Source organism: Bombyx mori, chromosome 12 (genome assembly GCF_030269925.1).
Source record: "Bombyx mori chromosome 12, ASM3026992v2".
NCBI lineage: Eukaryota > Metazoa > Arthropoda > Insecta > Lepidoptera > Bombycidae > Bombyx > Bombyx mori.
In genome coordinates, this window is record NC_085118.1 from 10,491,049 (window position 1) to 10,510,469 (window position 19,421).

The following is a 19,421-nucleotide window of genomic DNA, read 5'->3' on the forward strand; positions in this document are numbered from 1 at the left end:
AAAAATCAGAAGCGGAAGGTAGTGGCTTTGTTTTACACCTGGCATTTCTGACGATCATGAGCGACAGTAACCATTTACCATCAGGTGGGACGAAAGCTCGTTTTCTTACAAGAGCAATAAAAAAATGCACGTAACCGGTTGAAGTACGGGTTCTCGAGTGAATTTATTCAAATGAAAGGCCATTTAATTTTGTGAATGGACGCTTAGGTTAGTACGGAAATAATATGTTATATTCTGCTTAAATCTTCTCTTTTTTTAATTCATGAAATCCTAAAAGATTTGTATTAGATAAGATGGGCAAACGAACTTGCAGACCACCTAACATTAACATTCTGCTGGAGAGAAGCCACAGACGCCACATAACAAATACTACTGTCTACCTTGAAACCTCAATAAAAAGATAAGGGCTATCGCACCCTTTTAACTGGTGGTAGGACCTCTTGTGAGTCCGCGCGGGTGGGTACCACCACCCTGCCTATCTCTGCCGTGAAGCAGTAATGCGTTTCGGTTTGAAGGGTGGGGCAGCCGTTGTAACTATACTTGAGACCTTAGAACTTGTATCTCAAGGTGGGTGGCGCATTTGACGTTATGGATGTCTATGGGCTCCAGTAACCACTTAACACCAGGTGGGCTGTGAACTCGTCCACCCATTAAGCAATAAAAAAAAACTGGATTTATTATACGATATTACTTTTTTCTCCTACCTACCCCGAAAGTTCGGTTTTCGTCCCGCTGTACAGGGAAGAAAGTGTAACTTTTCCTTCCGCTGTACAGGAAAGAAAGTGTATTTTTCCTCCCTGGGTACAAGTGCGCATGCGCGTTAGTGTCTACGTCTGCTCTCACGCACCTAAAATTACTCCGCCATTGTTGTGCTCGGGTAATTTACAATATTGTGTTTAGTGTAAAAGTGAAATAAACAAAAGGCAATAAAATTTAATAGTGAAGTAGTAAACAAAGATAAGTTCATCAGACAGTTCTTATTCAATTAGTAGTAGTTTATTTAAAAATTAAAAAACAGTTAATTGTTTTTATATGAGGACGGGGGGGCTCCGCCCCTCCTACCCTCAGCCAGGGCTTCGCCCCTAGACCCCACCGGGGCTTCGCCCCTGGACCCCGGCTCGGTACTCCACGAACTTTCGGCCTTGTAGGTGAAAAAATAGTATGTGCACCAAGGGAGAAAAGTTGGACATTTCCTCCCGCGTGTAAAATTGCCACCCTCGCCTTCGGATCGCGTGGCAAACACGCTGGAGGAAATGTCCAACTTTTCTCCCTTGGTGCACAATGTACTATTTTTTTTATTTCAATCGATTTATTAATTATATTATGTTACTATTTGAGCTGATTAACACACCGATCTAGTGAAAATAAGTTACCGAATCCCACATACATCACAACGTAAATGCTACCACCCAACATACGAGTCTCCAACGTTGCTTCCCATATCGTGAACACTTACAATAAGCATCTACGTATTTTGTTTATCAACTCCTGTTAATCTAGAAGTCAATTGAATTCGAATTCAACAAGCACCATAAGGTTTTGCAGTCGTATGATGGAAAGAGGAATAAAATTATTAACACAAAAAAAATATTTTCGAATTATTTATTGAGACAATCTTCAACAATTACAAGAACGCTACAATTTGTTATGTAATGTTAATCATTAAATTCTAAATATCTATTAAATTTAAACTTAATACATTTTAATTGATAAAATATTTCTAGAATAAATCACAATAGTATATCAACTTTCAGTTGACAAAATAATATGATTGAAATAAAGGAACACAGCTAATCAGTTAAATTTCATAAACACGCGATATTATTAGTGTTTCACACCTTAACGTCGGAGACCCTTACAAGCATTGATTAATGCGACACTCGAGTCTCCTGTTCTTTTTGGTCTAAATATCATCAATATGATTTCATCAAATCCACTGTAGATCAATATATGTACAAATACAGAATGACCGCATCAGGCGCTTAATGTGTTATTCATTTACAAAAAAACACCAAATTGTATCATATTGGTAGAGTTAAAGGGGATACTTTTTAAATTAATCTATAGTTGTCGAAACGCAAAAGCTTACAAAATGAAATTTGACTTTTCTAAATGGGTTTTTATACATTCTACTTCATATAATCAGTTTTTAATGAGATCTAAAATTAAAATAAATTTAAAATACGTCCAGATATGAAAAGTTAGAAATTTGAAACCAAATAACATAAAACGTTTCATGTCATTACTGCTACTCTCTTCCTTTCATCTTTAAAACATTAATATTTGTCATTTTACAACATTTTTTCACCATTACTTATTTTCATGGATATTTCTTGCCTATAAAATTCAATCAAAAATAACAAACATTCCTACACAAAGGAACATTTCATGGTTTTATTTACTTAATTTAAAACGTATGACTTAATAGCTGTTTTTTTTTTATTATTTAAAAAACTGTAAGACCTTATATTGGTTCTTGTATGTTTGTATATTAATCAAGAGCTCCAGAGCTATTAGCTGTCAAAATATCGTTTTAAATTACAAAGTGCTCTAGTTCTTCTATCAATCTTGATTATTTATTAAACTAGGCGCTGTCTGATAGCTAGATGCAATGAGTTTCGCATCTGCTTGAAGGCTGAAAGCATTTATGGAAAGTTGCAAATCGTATTACCATACATATCTGATGGTATCGTATTAATTTTCGATTTTTTTATAATACATCAATCATAATACTATTTTTATTTTTTTAGACTGAGTTTCTAAAATGTTTATATTTTATTGGGGACAGAATACTTTTCGGAATTATGTACCGGTCGTATCTCACCTATAGCATTATTGTAATACTAGAATTTGTTATTGATTATACAGCGCCTCCATGAAAATTAAACGAAGATTAGAATTTAAGCACGATCAATAAATTTACTTATTAACTAAATCTACGCCTAGATATTATTTATTTTAGATAATTGGTGTTTCCGATTTACTAACACGAATTTAATGATAGTAAACAACTTTCATTTAAATACATACTATTTCCAGAATCGATATATTGAAAACATTTCTTGTAGGCATGTTACAAATTGTTGTTAATTAAATTGAATTTTACTCATTTAATCAATTCAATCTTTAGTCATCTTACTCACATATTTGTGTATTTTAATTTGGATAAAATGTAATAGCAGCTTAATTTAAAGAATTTGAACTATTAAATACAATTGTATTATATTCAAGCACATTATTTCAGTAAGAGTAACAAAACGGGACAGCTTTGAATTAATTTTCGACATTACTTAAAAATCAAGAGTATATAAAGGCAAAGTGCAGCATTGATGCGTGTAAATGTTCAAATATAGTTACAATATATTTTGATATAAACACGATTATATTATTAGGAATTAATTTAAATGAAAGCCGCGCTCGTTGGTCGCGGCCAGCAAACGTTCGCGTAGCACTTCCTTACACGAATACTCGGGCAACTTCAGGTAGTGCACGCAGGTGTTCACTGAAGGGTACGATCCATCTCCGGCGTCGACCTGAAAATTACAATACCGTAAAATGCGAGGGAAACGGGACACTTTTTAAGTTCGAATTTTTTTTTTATTGCCTTTGTAGGCAGACGAGCATACGGCCCACCTGATGGTGAGTGGTTACCGTCGCCCATGGACTTCAGCAATGCCAAGGGCAGAGCCAAGCCGCTGCCTACCGCTACATTGATTTTTATAGTTTTCTTATTGTAGTTACTATAACTAACTATAATTATACCGTAAAATCGGGACACTTTTTAAGTTCGATATTGATTTTTATGGTTTTTTTTTTTGTAGTTATGGTAATAAAACGAGGATCATAATGGTTCCGGTAGTTTAAATTTTTATTTATAATGCATTAAGATACAGTTTATTAAAGAATAATCAGAAAAAGTTACAAAAACTCACTTGTCCCTATTCACCCAGGTGTTTGGGTGAATCGGGTTACGTATGGGGACAACAGTTTTTCGATAGGGCTGGCACTATTTAGTTGTTAGATAGGTACCCTTAGGTAGTTAACTTTTTAACATCTTTAATGAGTTACAAAACTTTGATGACCAAATTAAAATATTCAATATTCTTAAACACTAAATAAAAGTAATTTTCAGTTCAACAAAGTTAAATCTCTAATAACTAGACCAAATATGGTGACATTCGTACTCAACAAAAGTTCACGATTGACTTCCACGGTGAAGGAATAACATCGTGTAGTAAAAATCAAACCCGCAAAATTATAATTTGCGTAATTACTGGTGGAAGGGCGTCTTGTGAATCCGCACGGGTAGATACCACCACCCTGCCTATTTTTGCCGTGAAGCAGTAATGCGTTTCGGTTTGAAGGGTGGGGCAGCCTTTGTAACTATACCGAAACCTTAGAACTTATATCTCAAGGTGGGTGGCGCATTTACTTTGTAGATGTCTATGGGCTCCAGTAACCACTTAACACCAGGTGGGCTGTGAGCTCAGCCACCCATCTAAGTAATAAAAAAAAATAAAAAAAAATATTTGTCCCTATTCTCTAGTTCCTATTTCTCCCAATCTACTGTAAATCATTTGTTTTTGTTACTGAATATCAAATTATTACTTCCTTTAATTCCGACTATCTTTGATAAACCGAGTACAAATTTTAATCGTCATTTACTCACCTTCCGTACGACCGTGAGTCGAGGATGCAGGTTGGCGAGTCCGCCGGGCGGCAGGCTGCTGCATCCCGTCGCGAACTGCAGGAATGCTTTACGCTCGCAGATCGACATCTCAACCAGAACGTCAACCAGACGAAGGAATCCCGGACTGTTAACGATCAAATAACAAATGCGATTAAGCTCATCGATAATTCTCTATAAAATATAGAACACCTTAGTTTGAAATTCTACAATTCTGATTTGATTACGCTGGCAGACGTGGCACCGACTTGATTTAAAGTATTATTATCCTTGTCAATCGTTTTAATAGAGTGCTAACTTCAAACAATCTTGAATACCATTTAAAGTACGTACGTATGTATGTATAAGTTAAGTTATATAATACACATAGCTTTAATTAAAAAAAAAAAAAAAACTAAATAACTAGCTGTCTGGAACTCGTGACATCGAAACAGTGACAGTGTTAGTATACCTATCTCTGGTGTATCCGAGTTTAGGCTCGGTATACTGCAGCAGATGTTCCCTGGTCCAGACGGGGCCGCGTTCCCCGCAGAGCAGCAGGCGCAGCTCGGAAGGAGAGAAGGCCCGCAGGCGTCGCGGCGGGAACACGCGTGCGAACCCGCGCTTGAACCACGCCACCTGGCGCCGCACGCCCGCCGACACCATCCAGCGCGCGCTCCACTCCGCGTACAGACGAGCGTTGTGCGCGCCCACCTGTCACAACCGACATTATAATGGTTTTTTTTGTCTCAAACTCATTGTTCCCCCACATTGAGGTCAGACCTTTCAATTTTATATTTATAAATATTTACTCATACAATAAAAAGTTTATTAAACGATTTAAACCTATACGGTTTCCAAAAATACCGAAACACCCGAATGTGTTTTGGAAATATTCACCTCATAACTATGCACCGTCTACAACAATATTTATTAAGTAGTTTAACATGAAATAGAGGATATTACGTGATATTAGTCTATTAATTGTTTCGAGCCGTCGTTTATTTTTTAAATGAACCCACCCTCACACAAATTACTTGCCAGAGTTTAATGACGTTGAGCAGGCATCTGGTTGTAAAACGACTAACTTTACTGAGACCTTAGAACTTATATCTCAAGGTGGGTGGCGCATTTACGTTGTAGATGTCTATGGGCTCCAGTAACCACTTAATACCAAGTGGGAAGTGAACTCATCCACCCATCTAAGCAATAAAAAAAAGCCAAATAAAACTATTATACAATATGACTTGAAACTTGGTATCCATGTAGAAAATACATGTAGTTAATGGATAATGGTTAATGGATAGGCTAATATTTATATGAGTGTTGGACTCCCTACACCAGTTGCGGGGGAGTTAATGATGAGAATCTTTGTGGGGGTGAGAAATAATAATATTAATTTTAAATGCCCAGCGAAGCGGACGCGTACAGCTAGTTAATATATATGTGTTGTGCCTTGTTTGTCTTAATTTAACTAGTAGGAAGAAAAATATTTATTCAGAAACTGACCTCGATATGTTCTCCGCCATCACAGAGCGGTTGCACGGCGACAGCGGGGTCGACGTTGGGTGCGATGTGCGTCATAGTTAAAGACAATTCTTCAAAAGCGGCGCCGTCTACATTTAACTCACTGACACGTTTCTGCTTCTCGTTCTCGTCCAAGGATTCATCACGCATTATTTTGTCGTACCCCTCGGCTGCTTCGAGCATCTTCTCTAAGAATCTGTAGTCAATTTAAAATAATAATTAACATATCGACGCTTGAAAGGCAAACATGACTAAGCGACTATGCGTGAACTTTACAGTAGACTAATTTAAAGTTGAAATACCTGGAAAAAATTATATTTTAACGAATCTAGCTGTAGGATTGAAATTATTTTAATTGACCTAGAAATATTTTTTTTGTGCATCGAATACGGTTATTGCCTATCATTTATGTACAAAGCAGTTATTGTCGCTTAGTCACGTTTGCCTTTCAAGCGTCGATATGAAGTCAAAATACAAGTTTACAGGTCAACACTTGAGATACAACGGTGTGAAACTTATACTTAAATTTTTCTACATTATTAATAGCAACATTATTAATAGCGTAATATATTAAAAAAATAGTACAGTAAAAATATCATTTGACGTAGTTCTATTTATGAGAGTAAAAATTAATGCAAAAAGATACATAACATCACGATTAGAGACATTTTTACATTCAATAAAAACTTATTCTAAGTTAGATATGGTTATGAGAACACTCACCTATGTCTAATGGGATCGATTTCTTGTAAATTCTCTTTCGTTAACTCTTCACCACACATTATACGTAAGAACGGCTCTGACAGAGGCAAGTCAACTAGTCGGCCGTCTTGTAATACCTAAAAATGGCGTGTTCATAATTCAAAACATTTCTTAGCATAAAATAACCGGTTTCTTTTTTAAATATATTATAATTATTGGTACACAAGGTAAATGAATTATAATTACGAACTGTTTTACACAATTTTACATTCATCTTGATTTTGTTTCTCAAATTATGTTGTCATGGAAATCTTACCTTAGCTAAAAATACTCCTAAAAACCAGAAATATTTGCACACTTTATCACAGATAGGGGATTCTTGCGGAAGTGGAGCCGGAAACAGGCCACCGGGCCGGCTCACGTAGTAACCGGGTGGCTTTTCTGAAATTAAAACGTTTTTAAGTGAATTATTTTTTTTAAGAAAAGTTAGGAATTATCATCAATTCACAACGAAAACGATATAAAGCTAAATTTGCACTAAATGATCGTCAGGAAAACATCATACAAATCTGACACGCCATTTCAGAATGACGACGGGTTCGACTGATAGACTTCAATTATGGACAGGAGACATAGCTTAATATTATTTACAACTAAACAGTAGGGATGGCATGAAGCAGAAAATTGGATTTTTTTATTTATGATATTAACAACGGTAGCTACTAAGAGCAGTTTCCACATTACCATTCTATTTTAAATCATCGCTGCATTATTAACGTTTAAACTACGAATTTTGTTTTTCTTTTAGAGAAAATCGTTTAATCTTATTGACATCTTGATTGATGTCGTCGTGGCCTAAAGGATAAGACGTCTGGTGCATTCGTATCGAGCGATGCACCGGTGTTCGAATACTGCAGGTGGGTACCAATTTTTTATAATGAAATACGTACTTAACAAATGTTCACGATCGACTTCCACGGTGAAGGACTAACATCGTGTCGAATAAAAATCAAACCCGTAAAATTATAAATTACTGGTGGCAGGACCTCTAGTTAGTCCGCACGGGTAGGTACCACCGCCCTGCGTATTTCTGCCGTGAAGCAGTAATCCGTTTCGGTTTGAAGGGCGGGGCAGCCGTTGTAACTATACTGAGACCTTAGAACTTATATCTTAAGGTGGGTGGCGCATTTACGTTGTACATGTCTATGGGCTCCAGTAACCACTTAACACCAGGTGGGCTGTGAGCTCATCCACCCATATAATCAATAAAAAGTAAAAAGACAAAACTAATTTAAATGAGACCACACTAAGTCTACGTCTACTGCGTCTACGTATAGTTAGTTGGTTAGTACCTGTGGGCTGCATGAGGTGCAGCGGCGCGTCGTCATCGACGTGCAGCGGCGCGTCGTGCAGCCACAGGGCGAGGTCGGCGCGCTGCAGCTCGGCCGCCACCAGCGCGTAGAACTCCAGCGTGGGCCCGAGACCAGTGCCCTCCTCGCCCGCGAATTCCACCTCTAATACAGACTTGCGACTCGCGTGCACTCGCATCACCTGCCGCACGCCATACATAATGTCAACAAATCCAATCTAACATTTGTTTACAGCAATAAGAATTTAGAAATTAGTTACACAAAACATAAAGTACTTAAGTAACGTTTGATCAGATAAATAAATTAAATAAATAATCAATTGAGCAAAATAAAACTATTTATCATTAATGACATGAAATAGGTAAGCGACCGTGGCTTCCTTAAGCTACTGCTATGGGAGTTATTACCTGAATAGCAGAACGCAGCATGTCGGGATCTCTCGGAATCCGAACGCGCTCGTGTCTGAGGCGACCCATGCGGAATTCAGTCGCTTCCAGCTCCGCTCGGCGCGGTGACACCGTGTTGGTCGCTCTAAATATACAAATTTATAATTAATAATTAATTAATTAGGTTTTTATTTATGATTATTTCCTTCATCGTAAGTAATTACTTTGAAAACAAATAGATGCTATTTCTGGTGTTAGTTGAATTATATTTAAAATACAAACAATAAATCACGTGTTATTTTTCGCTCGACGTTCAACCTAAACCACGGACTGATTTTTTCGGCGAATCTTCTCAGTGGGTCGCGATTCCGATCTGGTGGTAGATTCAGCGTAGCACTGCCTTTGCTCAGACTGTTAGCTAATATTCTCAGACTGAGCCCCGTGAGCTCGCCCACCAATCAAAGTAAAATCCGAATAGCCCCTCGATTTTGCTGTCAGTTAAGTTGACAAAAAAAACCGAATGGTTTTTTTCAGTAAGCAATGTAACACATTTTTACATGGCGAGCAGTCTGCCGGTTACTTTCGCTTCGTGTTGTAAACAATCCCATTACACTATATATTTTTATGTTATACTGCGCTGTTTATAGGTCACTCAGTATCAAAACAAATGTGTATAGATACCTTTGTATTTATGATAGAGTAAATGTGTGCCTCTGATTACAGGAATATTATGTTTATATTCTAAAATTATGAATCTGACTCTCCAAACATTATTACGCATTTTATTGTTATTGATTACTATAAAAATAAACTGTATTTCACCTCTGTCTGTCCAAAGCACGGTCACGTTGCGCTTGCAGCCAGACGATGGTCCGGGACGTTCCAAACGCGGTGCATGCGAAAAACATTTGTCTTGTTTCGAGTGGAAACAGAAATGGACACCAATCGATCAGTTGCTGACACCTACAGGACAATAAATAGATATATATAGAATTAATAGAGCCCACACATAAGCAACTCGACTTATTACTACTTAGTTACTACTATACTAGGCCAAAATATTAACAAATATTTTATTGTAATCGGTCCTTGATATATGTATAAATTTTCGAGTTAGTTTATTCTTGTATTTTGAACTTTTCGAAAGTTACGTTGTAAGAGTTTGTTCCATAGGATAGATTCAAGTCAAGAATAAGAACATTTTAAAATTGGTTTTATGTGTTAATTTTTAATGGAGACATTATTCACGAGGAGTCACAAGTTAAAATTAAATCGGAAGGTTCAGCAAGAAAACACAAAAAAGGTGATCACCAATGCGGAGTGGCGGCGGCGGCGAGCGCGAGCGGCTCCTGCAGCTGGAGATGCAGCTTGTTGGTGAGCTTGGTGGAGAGGAAGGGCTCGGCGGGCAGCTCGGGCGCGGCCGCTCGCAGGCGCCGCAGCACGCGCACGCAGCTCGTGGCCATGCCGCCCTCGCTCCCCTCTGCACCCACTATACCGCCTTCTGCAATGCGGAAAGCGATTATAACACCGTGCACAAACCAAAAACAATCGTCTTAGTTACAAGTTTTTTTTTATTTATTGCTTAGATGGGTGGACGAGCTCATAGCCCACCTGGTGTTAAGTGGTTACTGGAACCCATAGACATCTACAACGTAAATGCGCCACCCACCTTGAGATAAGTTTTAAGGTCTCAATATAGTTACAACGGCTGCCCCGCCCTTCAAACTGAAACGTATTACTGCTTCACGGCAGAAATAGGCAGAGCGGTGGTACCTACCCATGCGGACTCACAAGAGGTCCTACCACCATTAAAGACAGTCACTACTTTTTGATGCTTAAATACAATATGTAGCTTTTTGTTAGTTGTTGAAATGTAATTTACCTGGATCATTAGGTTCATCATCTTCAGTGTCACTCGAAGCAAATGCGCCCTCTGAACCCTCCACCTCCTTGTATGTTAAACTAATAAAAACAAAAAAATATATTACAATAGAACTCATTTTCGTAATAAGTAAAAACAGTATGTTATATTAAGGTAATAAAAAAATTCTACATGCCTTACAATGTATTAAAAGCATATTATGATAATTTTTTATTATTATTTAGAGGATCGTGACAAGTAATAATAATTATTTAGACAACAATTAATATTTTTTTTTTTGTTAAAAACTAAATTAGAAATATTCATTTTACGATATAGTAATATATCAGCGACTAATGAAATATTAATAACGTAAGAAACTACCACATGTTTTTTAAGAGTTAGACAGTACGTTCAGCGGCGAACGTAGTACGGTGTGATACAATTTTTTTTTGTTTATGTGTGTGGATGTGCTCACGGCCCACCTGGTGTTAAGTGGTGACTGGAGCCCATAGGCATCTACGATGTAAATGCGCCACCCACCTTGAGATATAAGTACTAAGGTCTCAAGTATAGTTACAACGGCTGCCCCGCCCTCCAAACCGCTTCACGGCATAAATAGGCAGAGTGGTGGTACCTACCCGCGCGGACTCACAAGAGGTCCTACCACCAATAAAAGCAAATTGCGAGTTGGAGATTTAGTATGCGCTAGTTACGTGTATGTGGTATCTCGATGGAGGTCTGCGTGCGGCAGGCGGGCGTGCAGCAGCAGCACGGCGCGGTACAGCGTCCAGGAGCCGCGCGCCAGCGGCAGCGAGGCCCCGCCCGCGCTCAGTACCAGGCGCAGCGCCGGGGCGCGACCGGTCTCGCTAGTCGCGCCGCCGCCGACGTTCTCTGGCACTTCTTCCCAACTCTCCTCCTCTTCGGACTCCTCGTTCAGAGGTATTTCGAGATCTGTTAACAATTAAGTTCTGACCTGTTTTACAAACGTCACTTTATTTATTGACCATCTGCATTGTTTCACTTACATCGCTCGATTTTAATTAACAAACATACACATCAAGAGGCATGATAGACCCGATTGTAAACGTATAGTATGAATTTGTGACAACATTACATTGAGTTAGTTACTGAAAACTTGAATAAAGTTAACCGTAGGCGCTATGTAATAGTAGCACCAGAATTTGCCGTTATTTACAAAATAACAATCTTACCAGCTCAAATGGACAATAACATTAGGTAATCAATTTTCACTTTTTCATTATATGTGTTTTTTATGTGCATGTGTAATTAGAGTATCAGCTCTAGGTACTCATCATACCAATTGTTTTAATTTTAATTTTTTTTGTTGATTATTGTGTAGTATTAATAAATGTAGACGTACCGACAGTTTGGTTGAGATTCGTTCTTCCCGGGCGAGGATCGAAGGCCGGTATGAGCGCTGAGAACTGTCGCTTGAGCACGAAGTCGTCGTCCCAGGGTCGGCGCGAGCGATTGTTTTGTCCAGATCCCGAGCTGCCACGTAGAGCCTCTAAAGCTTCTTCCTCCATCAGAGAGAGCAAATTACGAGATACCTGTAAATAATATTTTACTTCTAGAAAATTAGTCAACTTCAATACTATTTATTTACAAGATAATTCAGCTTATAAATAACTTATTTAATCAATTACTATAATTGCTTCGCTTCCTAAGCACAAATACAACTATAAATTATTTACACTTAAATTATCTCTCTATGCTACAAATATTTTATGTTCTATAAACAGGTATTTAGATTATTTTACTAAAGCTTATATTATCTTTAAAAAAATTAATATATTTGTTATAAGAGTGAAGAAAAACAAGCTACTAGAAAAACTAAGCAGTGTTGAAACACTTCTAAACTAGACATACAAAATAAAACATATGAATAGATTTTTAGTTCTGTTAGTGAAAAAAAACAAAAAACAATAATCACCAAAAGTTTACTGACTACCTCCTGGTAAGTGGGTTCGTTCTCTTTGTCGCTGTCCAGCGCCTCATCACCGTCTTCATCATCTTCCAACTCTGTCAACAACGCGGGAGCACGACAAGACTCCAAAAAGTCTTCTAATGAGACCTATAAAATTTTCAAAGTTTACTTCACCTCTTGTTTTATCTTAGTTATTGAAATGCGGGAGCGGGACTATCGCCGATTTCCAACAACTAACTTTTTTATTTGTTTCATGTGTTACACCCCTGTTACCAAAACCATGCAATTCCTACGAATAAGTGTACAAATAAACGGAATATCTATGCTATGATCGGTAAAGACTCGTGTTTGCAAACATAATTCATTTAAAAACCAATTCTATCATCTTCACATACATCATTTGAAATTTTACAATAGCATGGATTGTTAAATAAAAACAGTCTACCCTCATGCAAATTTCACATTTTTCTAACCATCAATCAAATAGTACTTTAAAAATTATAATCAAATTAGGAAGTCGTCGTCGCCTAAAGGATACGACGTCCGGTGCATTCGTGTTGAGCGATGCATCGGTGTTCGAATTCCAGGCGGGTACCAATTTTTCTAATGAAATACGTCCTAAACAAATGTTCACGATTGACTTTCACGATGAAGGAATAACATCGTGTAATAAAAATCAAACCCGCACATTTTAATTTGCGTAATTACTGGTGGTAGGACCTTTTTTGAGTCCACGCGGGTACGTACCACCACCCCGCCTATTTCTGACGTGAAGCAGTAATGCGTTTCGGTTTGAAGAATGGGGCAGCCGTTTTAACTATACTTGAGACCTTAGAACTTATATCTCAAGGTGGGTGGTCATTTACGTCGTAGATCTATGAGCTCCAGTAACCACTTAACACCAGGTGGGCTGTGAGCTCGTCCACCCATCTAAGCAATAAAAAAATCCGTATTTTGAAAAGTAAAGGAGACAAGAGCGCGTCGATCTGACCTGTTCGCTTTCGCTGGACGTGGATGTGAGCGACAGCGTGAGCGCGTTCTGCGCGTTGGACGACAGCGAGGGGTAGCTCTGCGCCGCCGACAGCAGCCCGCCGGGGAAGTTGCTCGACAACGCTAAACGCACCAAACTGTGGAACATCATAGGCGTTATCGCGGTCTTGTAAAACTTACTTTTTTTTCTAATTCCCTACCTATGCTGATAGTCTTGAGAGGCTATTTCAGCTTCTCCTTGACGTGTAAGTGAGCTCAGGGGGCACTAGCTCTGGCAAGAGCAGTGCTTTGCAGAATCTACCACCGGATCGGAAACGCGACCCACTGAGAAGATCTAGCGAGAAACTCAAGTGGGCTGTGTGTATGGGTTAAAACACTTGAGTTGTAACTCAACCGTAAGCACGTTTAACGTCACAACAAAGCGCCCTTCGTAATGTTTACTGACACACAAAATTCAATTTATAAAAATTCTCGGTTTCGTTCTAGTATTTAATAGAGGCGAGTATGATGATGATATATGGAAGTATTCATAGATGCAACGAATTGCGAGTCTCATTTAACAACATTTCATAATGCTTCATCCAGCACACGGCACACATCCTGGCTAAATGAGCTTTTTCAGTTAAGTAATAGCGTATTTGGTAGTAAATGTGTGATAATGTTTTTCTTCTACCTACGCCGAAAGTTCGGTTTTCCTCCCGCTCTACTGGGAAGAAAGTCTAACTTTTCCTCCCTGGGTACTGACAAGTGCGTATGCGCGTTATTGTCTACGTCTACTCTCACGCACCTAAAATTCTCCGCCATTGTTGTGCTCGGGTAATTGCAATATTGTGTTTAGTGTAAAAGTGAAATAAACAAAAGGCAATAAAATTTAATAGTGAAGTATTAAACAAAGATGAGTTCATCAGACAGTTCTTATTCAATTAGTAGTAGTTTATTTAAAAATTAAAAAACAGTTAAATTGTTTTTTTTATGAGTATGAGGGGGGGCTCCGCTCACCCTACCCGCAGCCAGGGCTTCGCCCCTGGACCTCGGCTAGGTACTCCACGTACTTTCGGCCGGGTAGGAGAAAAAATAGTATGTGAACCGCGGGAAAAAAGTAGGACATCTCATCCCGCGTGTTGGCAATTTTACACGCGGGAGGAAATGTCCTACTTTTCTCTCTTGGTACACAATGTACTATTTTTTTTTTTCTAATATTATACAATGAACCGCTTTTTTTTACCAATGCATGCAGTCGGTACCTGTAATTGTGCTAGCATTTAGTGTGAGACCAATATATGTATTACCTGTAATGTCCTGTGCTGATGTATAACATGTTGACATCCAATAAATAAAATAAAATAATAAATACCTAGGTAGGAGACCAGAGGAATGATTGTTACGGTTCGAGCGCGGCACGTTGCTGCCTCGTCCTGCACTGTTGCCGCGGCCCACGCCCAGCGACTCCAACAGGCGTCCTGTGCCCTTTAATACATATTTATATTAATTTGATTATTTAAGCAAACGAGCTCACAGTTGATGTCTAATGATTCCGGGAGCCAATGGACATAATGTAAATGTCACTAGCTGCTGTAAAACATTTTTTATAATTCTACTCATCTTGCTTTTTTTACAAAACCTCGATCATTAGAATCTTTGACACTAGTCAAATGCGGTAAGGCGAAGACTCCGTTGCATTTTAATAATAATAATCCGTGCCCTAAGAAAATTAACGGGAGATACTCCCACGGCTGAAATATTCGGGTGGAGTAAATAATATAAGTAATCAATATAGGAAAGGATAATCCGAGACCGTGATCGAAAATTTAACTTTTCATTCATCATGTACGGACAGATCAATTAAAAGATTATTCAGACAAAAAAGATTTGTGATTATGATTAAAACTATTTTAAAATTTGATATTGGGTTTGTCATTTTAAATTGTGCTAAGGTATATATTTAAAAAAACACTTTTGTTCTCTGTGACCACTAAAACTAATATAATATTGAAAACTTGAATAATGGTAAAATGTCAATTTTGTTAATTCGAAAAATAACATCAAGTTATATAATTCATCAATACAATTATCATTTTTGCTTCGCAAATTAATTGTTTTTATACAGTAGGATAAAAAAACAAATATATATATTCATAATTGCGTTGAAATTTTTTTATTTTTTTATTATAACACTATTTCAACTTCGAGAGCAGTTTCTTTACATCCGGTACATTACTCGGCATCGAAGATTCAAAAAAGAAATTATTAGTAGCGTACAAATTACAATCACTTTTTGTGAACTGTCTGTGTTGTGCATTTATTATATTATTATTTCAACCCTTTGCGGTCTTTAGACTAAACTATATGTTCAATACGTGTGGACTCTAGATCTCAAAGCGTTAAAGTTAATATTCACCTGCTGCGTCAAATCAGGTTCGCTAGCGCTCATGGTGCCCGAACCGGACTGACTTTCCTTCTTATTATCACCGTATTGACTTTCCCCGGCTTCATTTTCGTCGCACTGAAATTTCGGAACAAACATTACTACATTGTTGTAATATTCTACTTGATCTAAGATATTTAAGAATTCTTACCTCGTGTGCACTGGATTCGGGTAACGGCTCTTTGGCGGGATAAGGTTTGGTGATATCCGTAATGCTCGTAGGTCCCATTTCCATGTTGGTAAACGATGTATTCCCCAACTCGGTGATGCAATTGTTACTTTCGGCGCCCAACGTCAATGACTCCACTATTGTCGCGAGATCTATGTCAAACACTTTAAATTTTACTATTGAATCATGTTCACAAACCATTGCTTTTGATTCAAATATCCGGGGACCGATCACAGATGGCAGCCGAAGTGGGAATCGAACCTACGACCCCAGCCTAGTAGTAGTCAAGGGCGCTAACTACTGCGCCATCGAATCAGTTTAAATAAGCAAAAAATCAAATATTACTGGTTGTGGATGTAATTTATTATAGTTGCTACTTCCCTATAGTTAACTTTTGTACTAATAACAAAAAAGCCTTTATTCACACGCAAAAAGGATATTTACAAATAATAAACGTAAGACTCCGACCTCGTCTCAGGGTGGGTGGCATACAATTGTGATTTCTATAAGCTTCATTTAGCACTAGCTGGGTCGTGAACTAAATCATCTATCTATGCCATTAAATTAACTAAAGAAGGCAACATGAGCACGCGTGAATACGCTTCAGTGTTATATTTAAATGTAAACTGAAGATCTAGTGCACTTCATGTGAATTACACATGACAACACTAGGTCACAATAAATACATTTTTTTTATTTATTGCTTACATGGGTGGACGAGCTCACAGCCCACCTGGTGTTAAGTGGTTACTGGAGCATATAGACATCTACAAAGCAAATGCGCCACCCACCTTGAGATATAAATTCTAAGATCTCAGTATAGTTACAACGGCTGCCCCACCCTTCAAAGCGAATTACTGCTTCACGGCAGAAACAGGCAGGGCGGTGGCACCCACCCGCGCGGACTCACAAGAGGGCCTACCACCATGAAAATTCGTTATTTTTAGATATTATTATTCACGCATCCAGTTATACTTTAATATTAATCTAATTCCTATTTTCTTTTGTCTACAAGTATCTCTTAAATAACATACCAGAGTTTATATGATGCGTCGAATTATTAATGGCAGAGAGATCTGTGGCGTGCGTACGGGGTCTTGACATATTACTGACCATCTCTTCACTCGATATATTGTCCGCTGACGAGGCCTGTTCCGTCGACGCTACTGATACCTAAATTGATCCATAAAAATAAAATTAGACAATAATAAACGAATGAACCCGAAAATATAGTGATATATATCAACAGTATTACTTATTCATAATTACCTGATCGACAGAAGTGGCGTCAGGCAAACTGGGAGTTGAGTGACTCTTCCGGCTGGCTTTTGAACTTTCGATGACAGTACCACCGCTCACAACTTTCAAGTCGAACTTTCCCTCTGCACCCATGCGATACGAATTGCGAACTCCGTGGTCCCACCTGAATTAAACAAAATCTGTTCACAACGTGTTTTATACAGACATTTCTGATTATAGTTCAAATTCACGATTTAAGGACGGTAAAGTCGATTACGCCTAACTCAGCGAAATCAACGATCATGTACAAAATGCTACAGGCACGCAAAATTCGGAGAACATTGAATACTCACCAAGTACAGTGTGCGCTATTTGCCAAATAATTAGAATCTACATACGTCCATAGAAACGCATTGTCAATTACTCGAGCAAGTCGACAGTATTAGCTGGTTTTGGGTTGTTGAGCATCGATTACTACTCTACCTATCCGCGATGTCTGGTAGCGCCGGGAGAATCATCAAAAGTGAGGGCATACCTGACATCGACCCACCCGTTGTGCAGTTCGGAAGTGAGAGTGCCGAGTGCGGGGTGCGGCCCGTCCTGGTCGCGCCACTTCCAGTCGGGGCCGCGGGAGACGCGCGCGCCCGCACACACGCCGCGGCCGCGCGACCACCGCCGCGCCCGCGCGCCGCCGCCGCCGCCCGCCATGCCGGCGTTGTTCGTGTTGTTCGCCGCGGTAGCGTTGTTACATGCGCTGCTCGCCGTCGTGCCCGTGGTCTGATGCGGGGCACCGCTTTGTCGTGGCGCCGTCTCCACCACTCCTGTCACCTGAATAATTATTTTTCAAAACATCACATTTCGAGCGTATAATATATATCCTTGATTTAATTAACCATTTAGTCATTTTATAACCAGTCATATAAATCGAATTCGTGGAAATTTTTGTTTGCATCTGTTTGATGAGAAATTCAGTTAAACATAACTATTACCTTTCCGTAGATCTCTAGCCCGGAGAGTGAAAGGTAGTATTTTTGACCGCTCGCATTTTTTCCGTTTTGCTGTATGCGAAGATATCGATAGGATGAATCCGTGCGGAGGCGCCAGGTGGCCGTGCTGCCCGGCTCCTGCAGCGCCTGCTCGTCCGTGTGTGCCACCAACGTACACCACGTCAAGCCGTCTACTGACATCTGGAGATAAATCGTCAATAAGCATCAATCATTTGAAATTCAGTCCTTTTTATAAAATATTCAAAATTGTTTATTTCCTACCGTTGTCACATGAACTCTGTGAAATCTTGCTTGGCATTTGTTAGACAAAATGAACAATAAACCAATAATAAACATAACATATCGAGGTGTTTGTTCGTTCAAATTTCAAAATTACAAGTATACACAGAGAAATTTTGTGAATTATTACTAGTGGTACTATGAATGCACCCAATTCATTGATATTTTATCTTGATTGATTGGAGATTCAACTTCCCTATCAAAAAAAACACTCAGGTTATGAATAAAGATTATGAAACTTACTTGAAAAAGCCAATTCCGCAATGCTGATTGCCCGTAGCCACGGGCGTGACGTAAGGTGTATGCGGTTGGTACAATATGAACGCCTAAGTCCAATGCAATGAAAGCGCGTCTGTCGTCATTAGTGTGCACGTTGAGTGGTTCTGGAGATCTCGACAGCACATCTTCGGGTCGTCCATACGGTAACTGTTTACCGTCTGATGACCACACGTAGACTAGCCCGTGAGCGCCAGGGTTCACCCACTCACAAGTGCCAGCATTGGTTCCGATGAAGTACAGAACGCCGTTTTCATCGAAATCGTGCTAAAGGTAAAAATCATATTAATTTTATAATTTTTTTATTGCTTACATTGGTGGACGAGCTCACAGCCCACCTGGTGTTAAGTGGTTACTGGAGCCCATAGACATCTATGACGTAAATGCGCTACCCACCTTGAGATATAAGTTCTAAGGTCTCAGTATAGTTACTACGGCTGCCCTGCCCTACAAGCCGAAACGCATTACTGCTTCATGGCAGAAATAGGCAGGGCGGTGGTACCAACCCGTGCGGACTCACAAGAAAAAATAGTATCACCAGATATCACCAGTATCTTAGCTCTTTGATTAACT

The 19,421-nt window shown here is 38.9% G+C and overlaps 1 protein-coding gene across 2 annotated transcripts in view; it reads right to left on the bottom strand.

The window, feature by feature from the left end:
* Nucleotides 1-1,588: 1,588 nt before the first annotated feature.
* Nucleotides 1,589-19,421, bottom strand: part of LOC101746756 (E3 ubiquitin-protein ligase Ufd4) — a 37,740-nt gene continuing 19,907 nt past the window's right edge. Inside the window, exons 23-45 of one of the 2 annotated variants that reach the window (XM_062671511.1) lie at nt 18,816-19,115; nt 18,276-18,473; nt 17,837-18,114; nt 17,317-17,470; nt 17,082-17,220; nt 16,030-16,211; nt 15,852-15,956; nt 14,808-14,920; nt 13,455-13,590; nt 12,470-12,610; nt 11,897-12,086; nt 11,229-11,466; nt 10,534-10,613; nt 9,963-10,152; nt 9,474-9,614; nt 8,673-8,796; nt 8,248-8,446; nt 7,212-7,336; nt 6,917-7,032; nt 6,176-6,389; nt 5,139-5,380; nt 4,670-4,814; nt 1,589-3,533 (exon numbers count right to left, since the gene is read on the bottom strand). In XM_062671511.1, the coding sequence (XP_062527495.1) occupies nt 3,396-3,533; nt 4,670-4,814; nt 5,139-5,380; nt 6,176-6,389; nt 6,917-7,032; nt 7,212-7,336; nt 8,248-8,446; nt 8,673-8,796; nt 9,474-9,614; nt 9,963-10,152; nt 10,534-10,613; nt 11,229-11,466; nt 11,897-12,086; nt 12,470-12,610; nt 13,455-13,590; nt 14,808-14,920; nt 15,852-15,956; nt 16,030-16,211; nt 17,082-17,220; nt 17,317-17,470; nt 17,837-18,114; nt 18,276-18,473; nt 18,816-19,115 (3,888 nt within the window). In that variant the 3' untranslated portion in view covers nt 1,589-3,395. Of the gene's footprint in view, nt 3,534-4,669; nt 4,815-5,138; nt 5,381-6,175; nt 6,390-6,916; nt 7,033-7,211; nt 7,337-8,247; nt 8,447-8,672; nt 8,797-9,473; nt 9,615-9,962; nt 10,153-10,533; nt 10,614-11,228; nt 11,467-11,896; nt 12,087-12,469; nt 12,611-13,454; nt 13,591-14,807; nt 14,921-15,851; nt 15,957-16,029; nt 16,212-17,081; nt 17,221-17,316; nt 17,471-17,821; nt 18,115-18,275; nt 18,474-18,815; nt 19,116-19,421 lie in introns of both variants that reach the window. The other variant, XM_062671510.1, reaches the window with a different exon arrangement.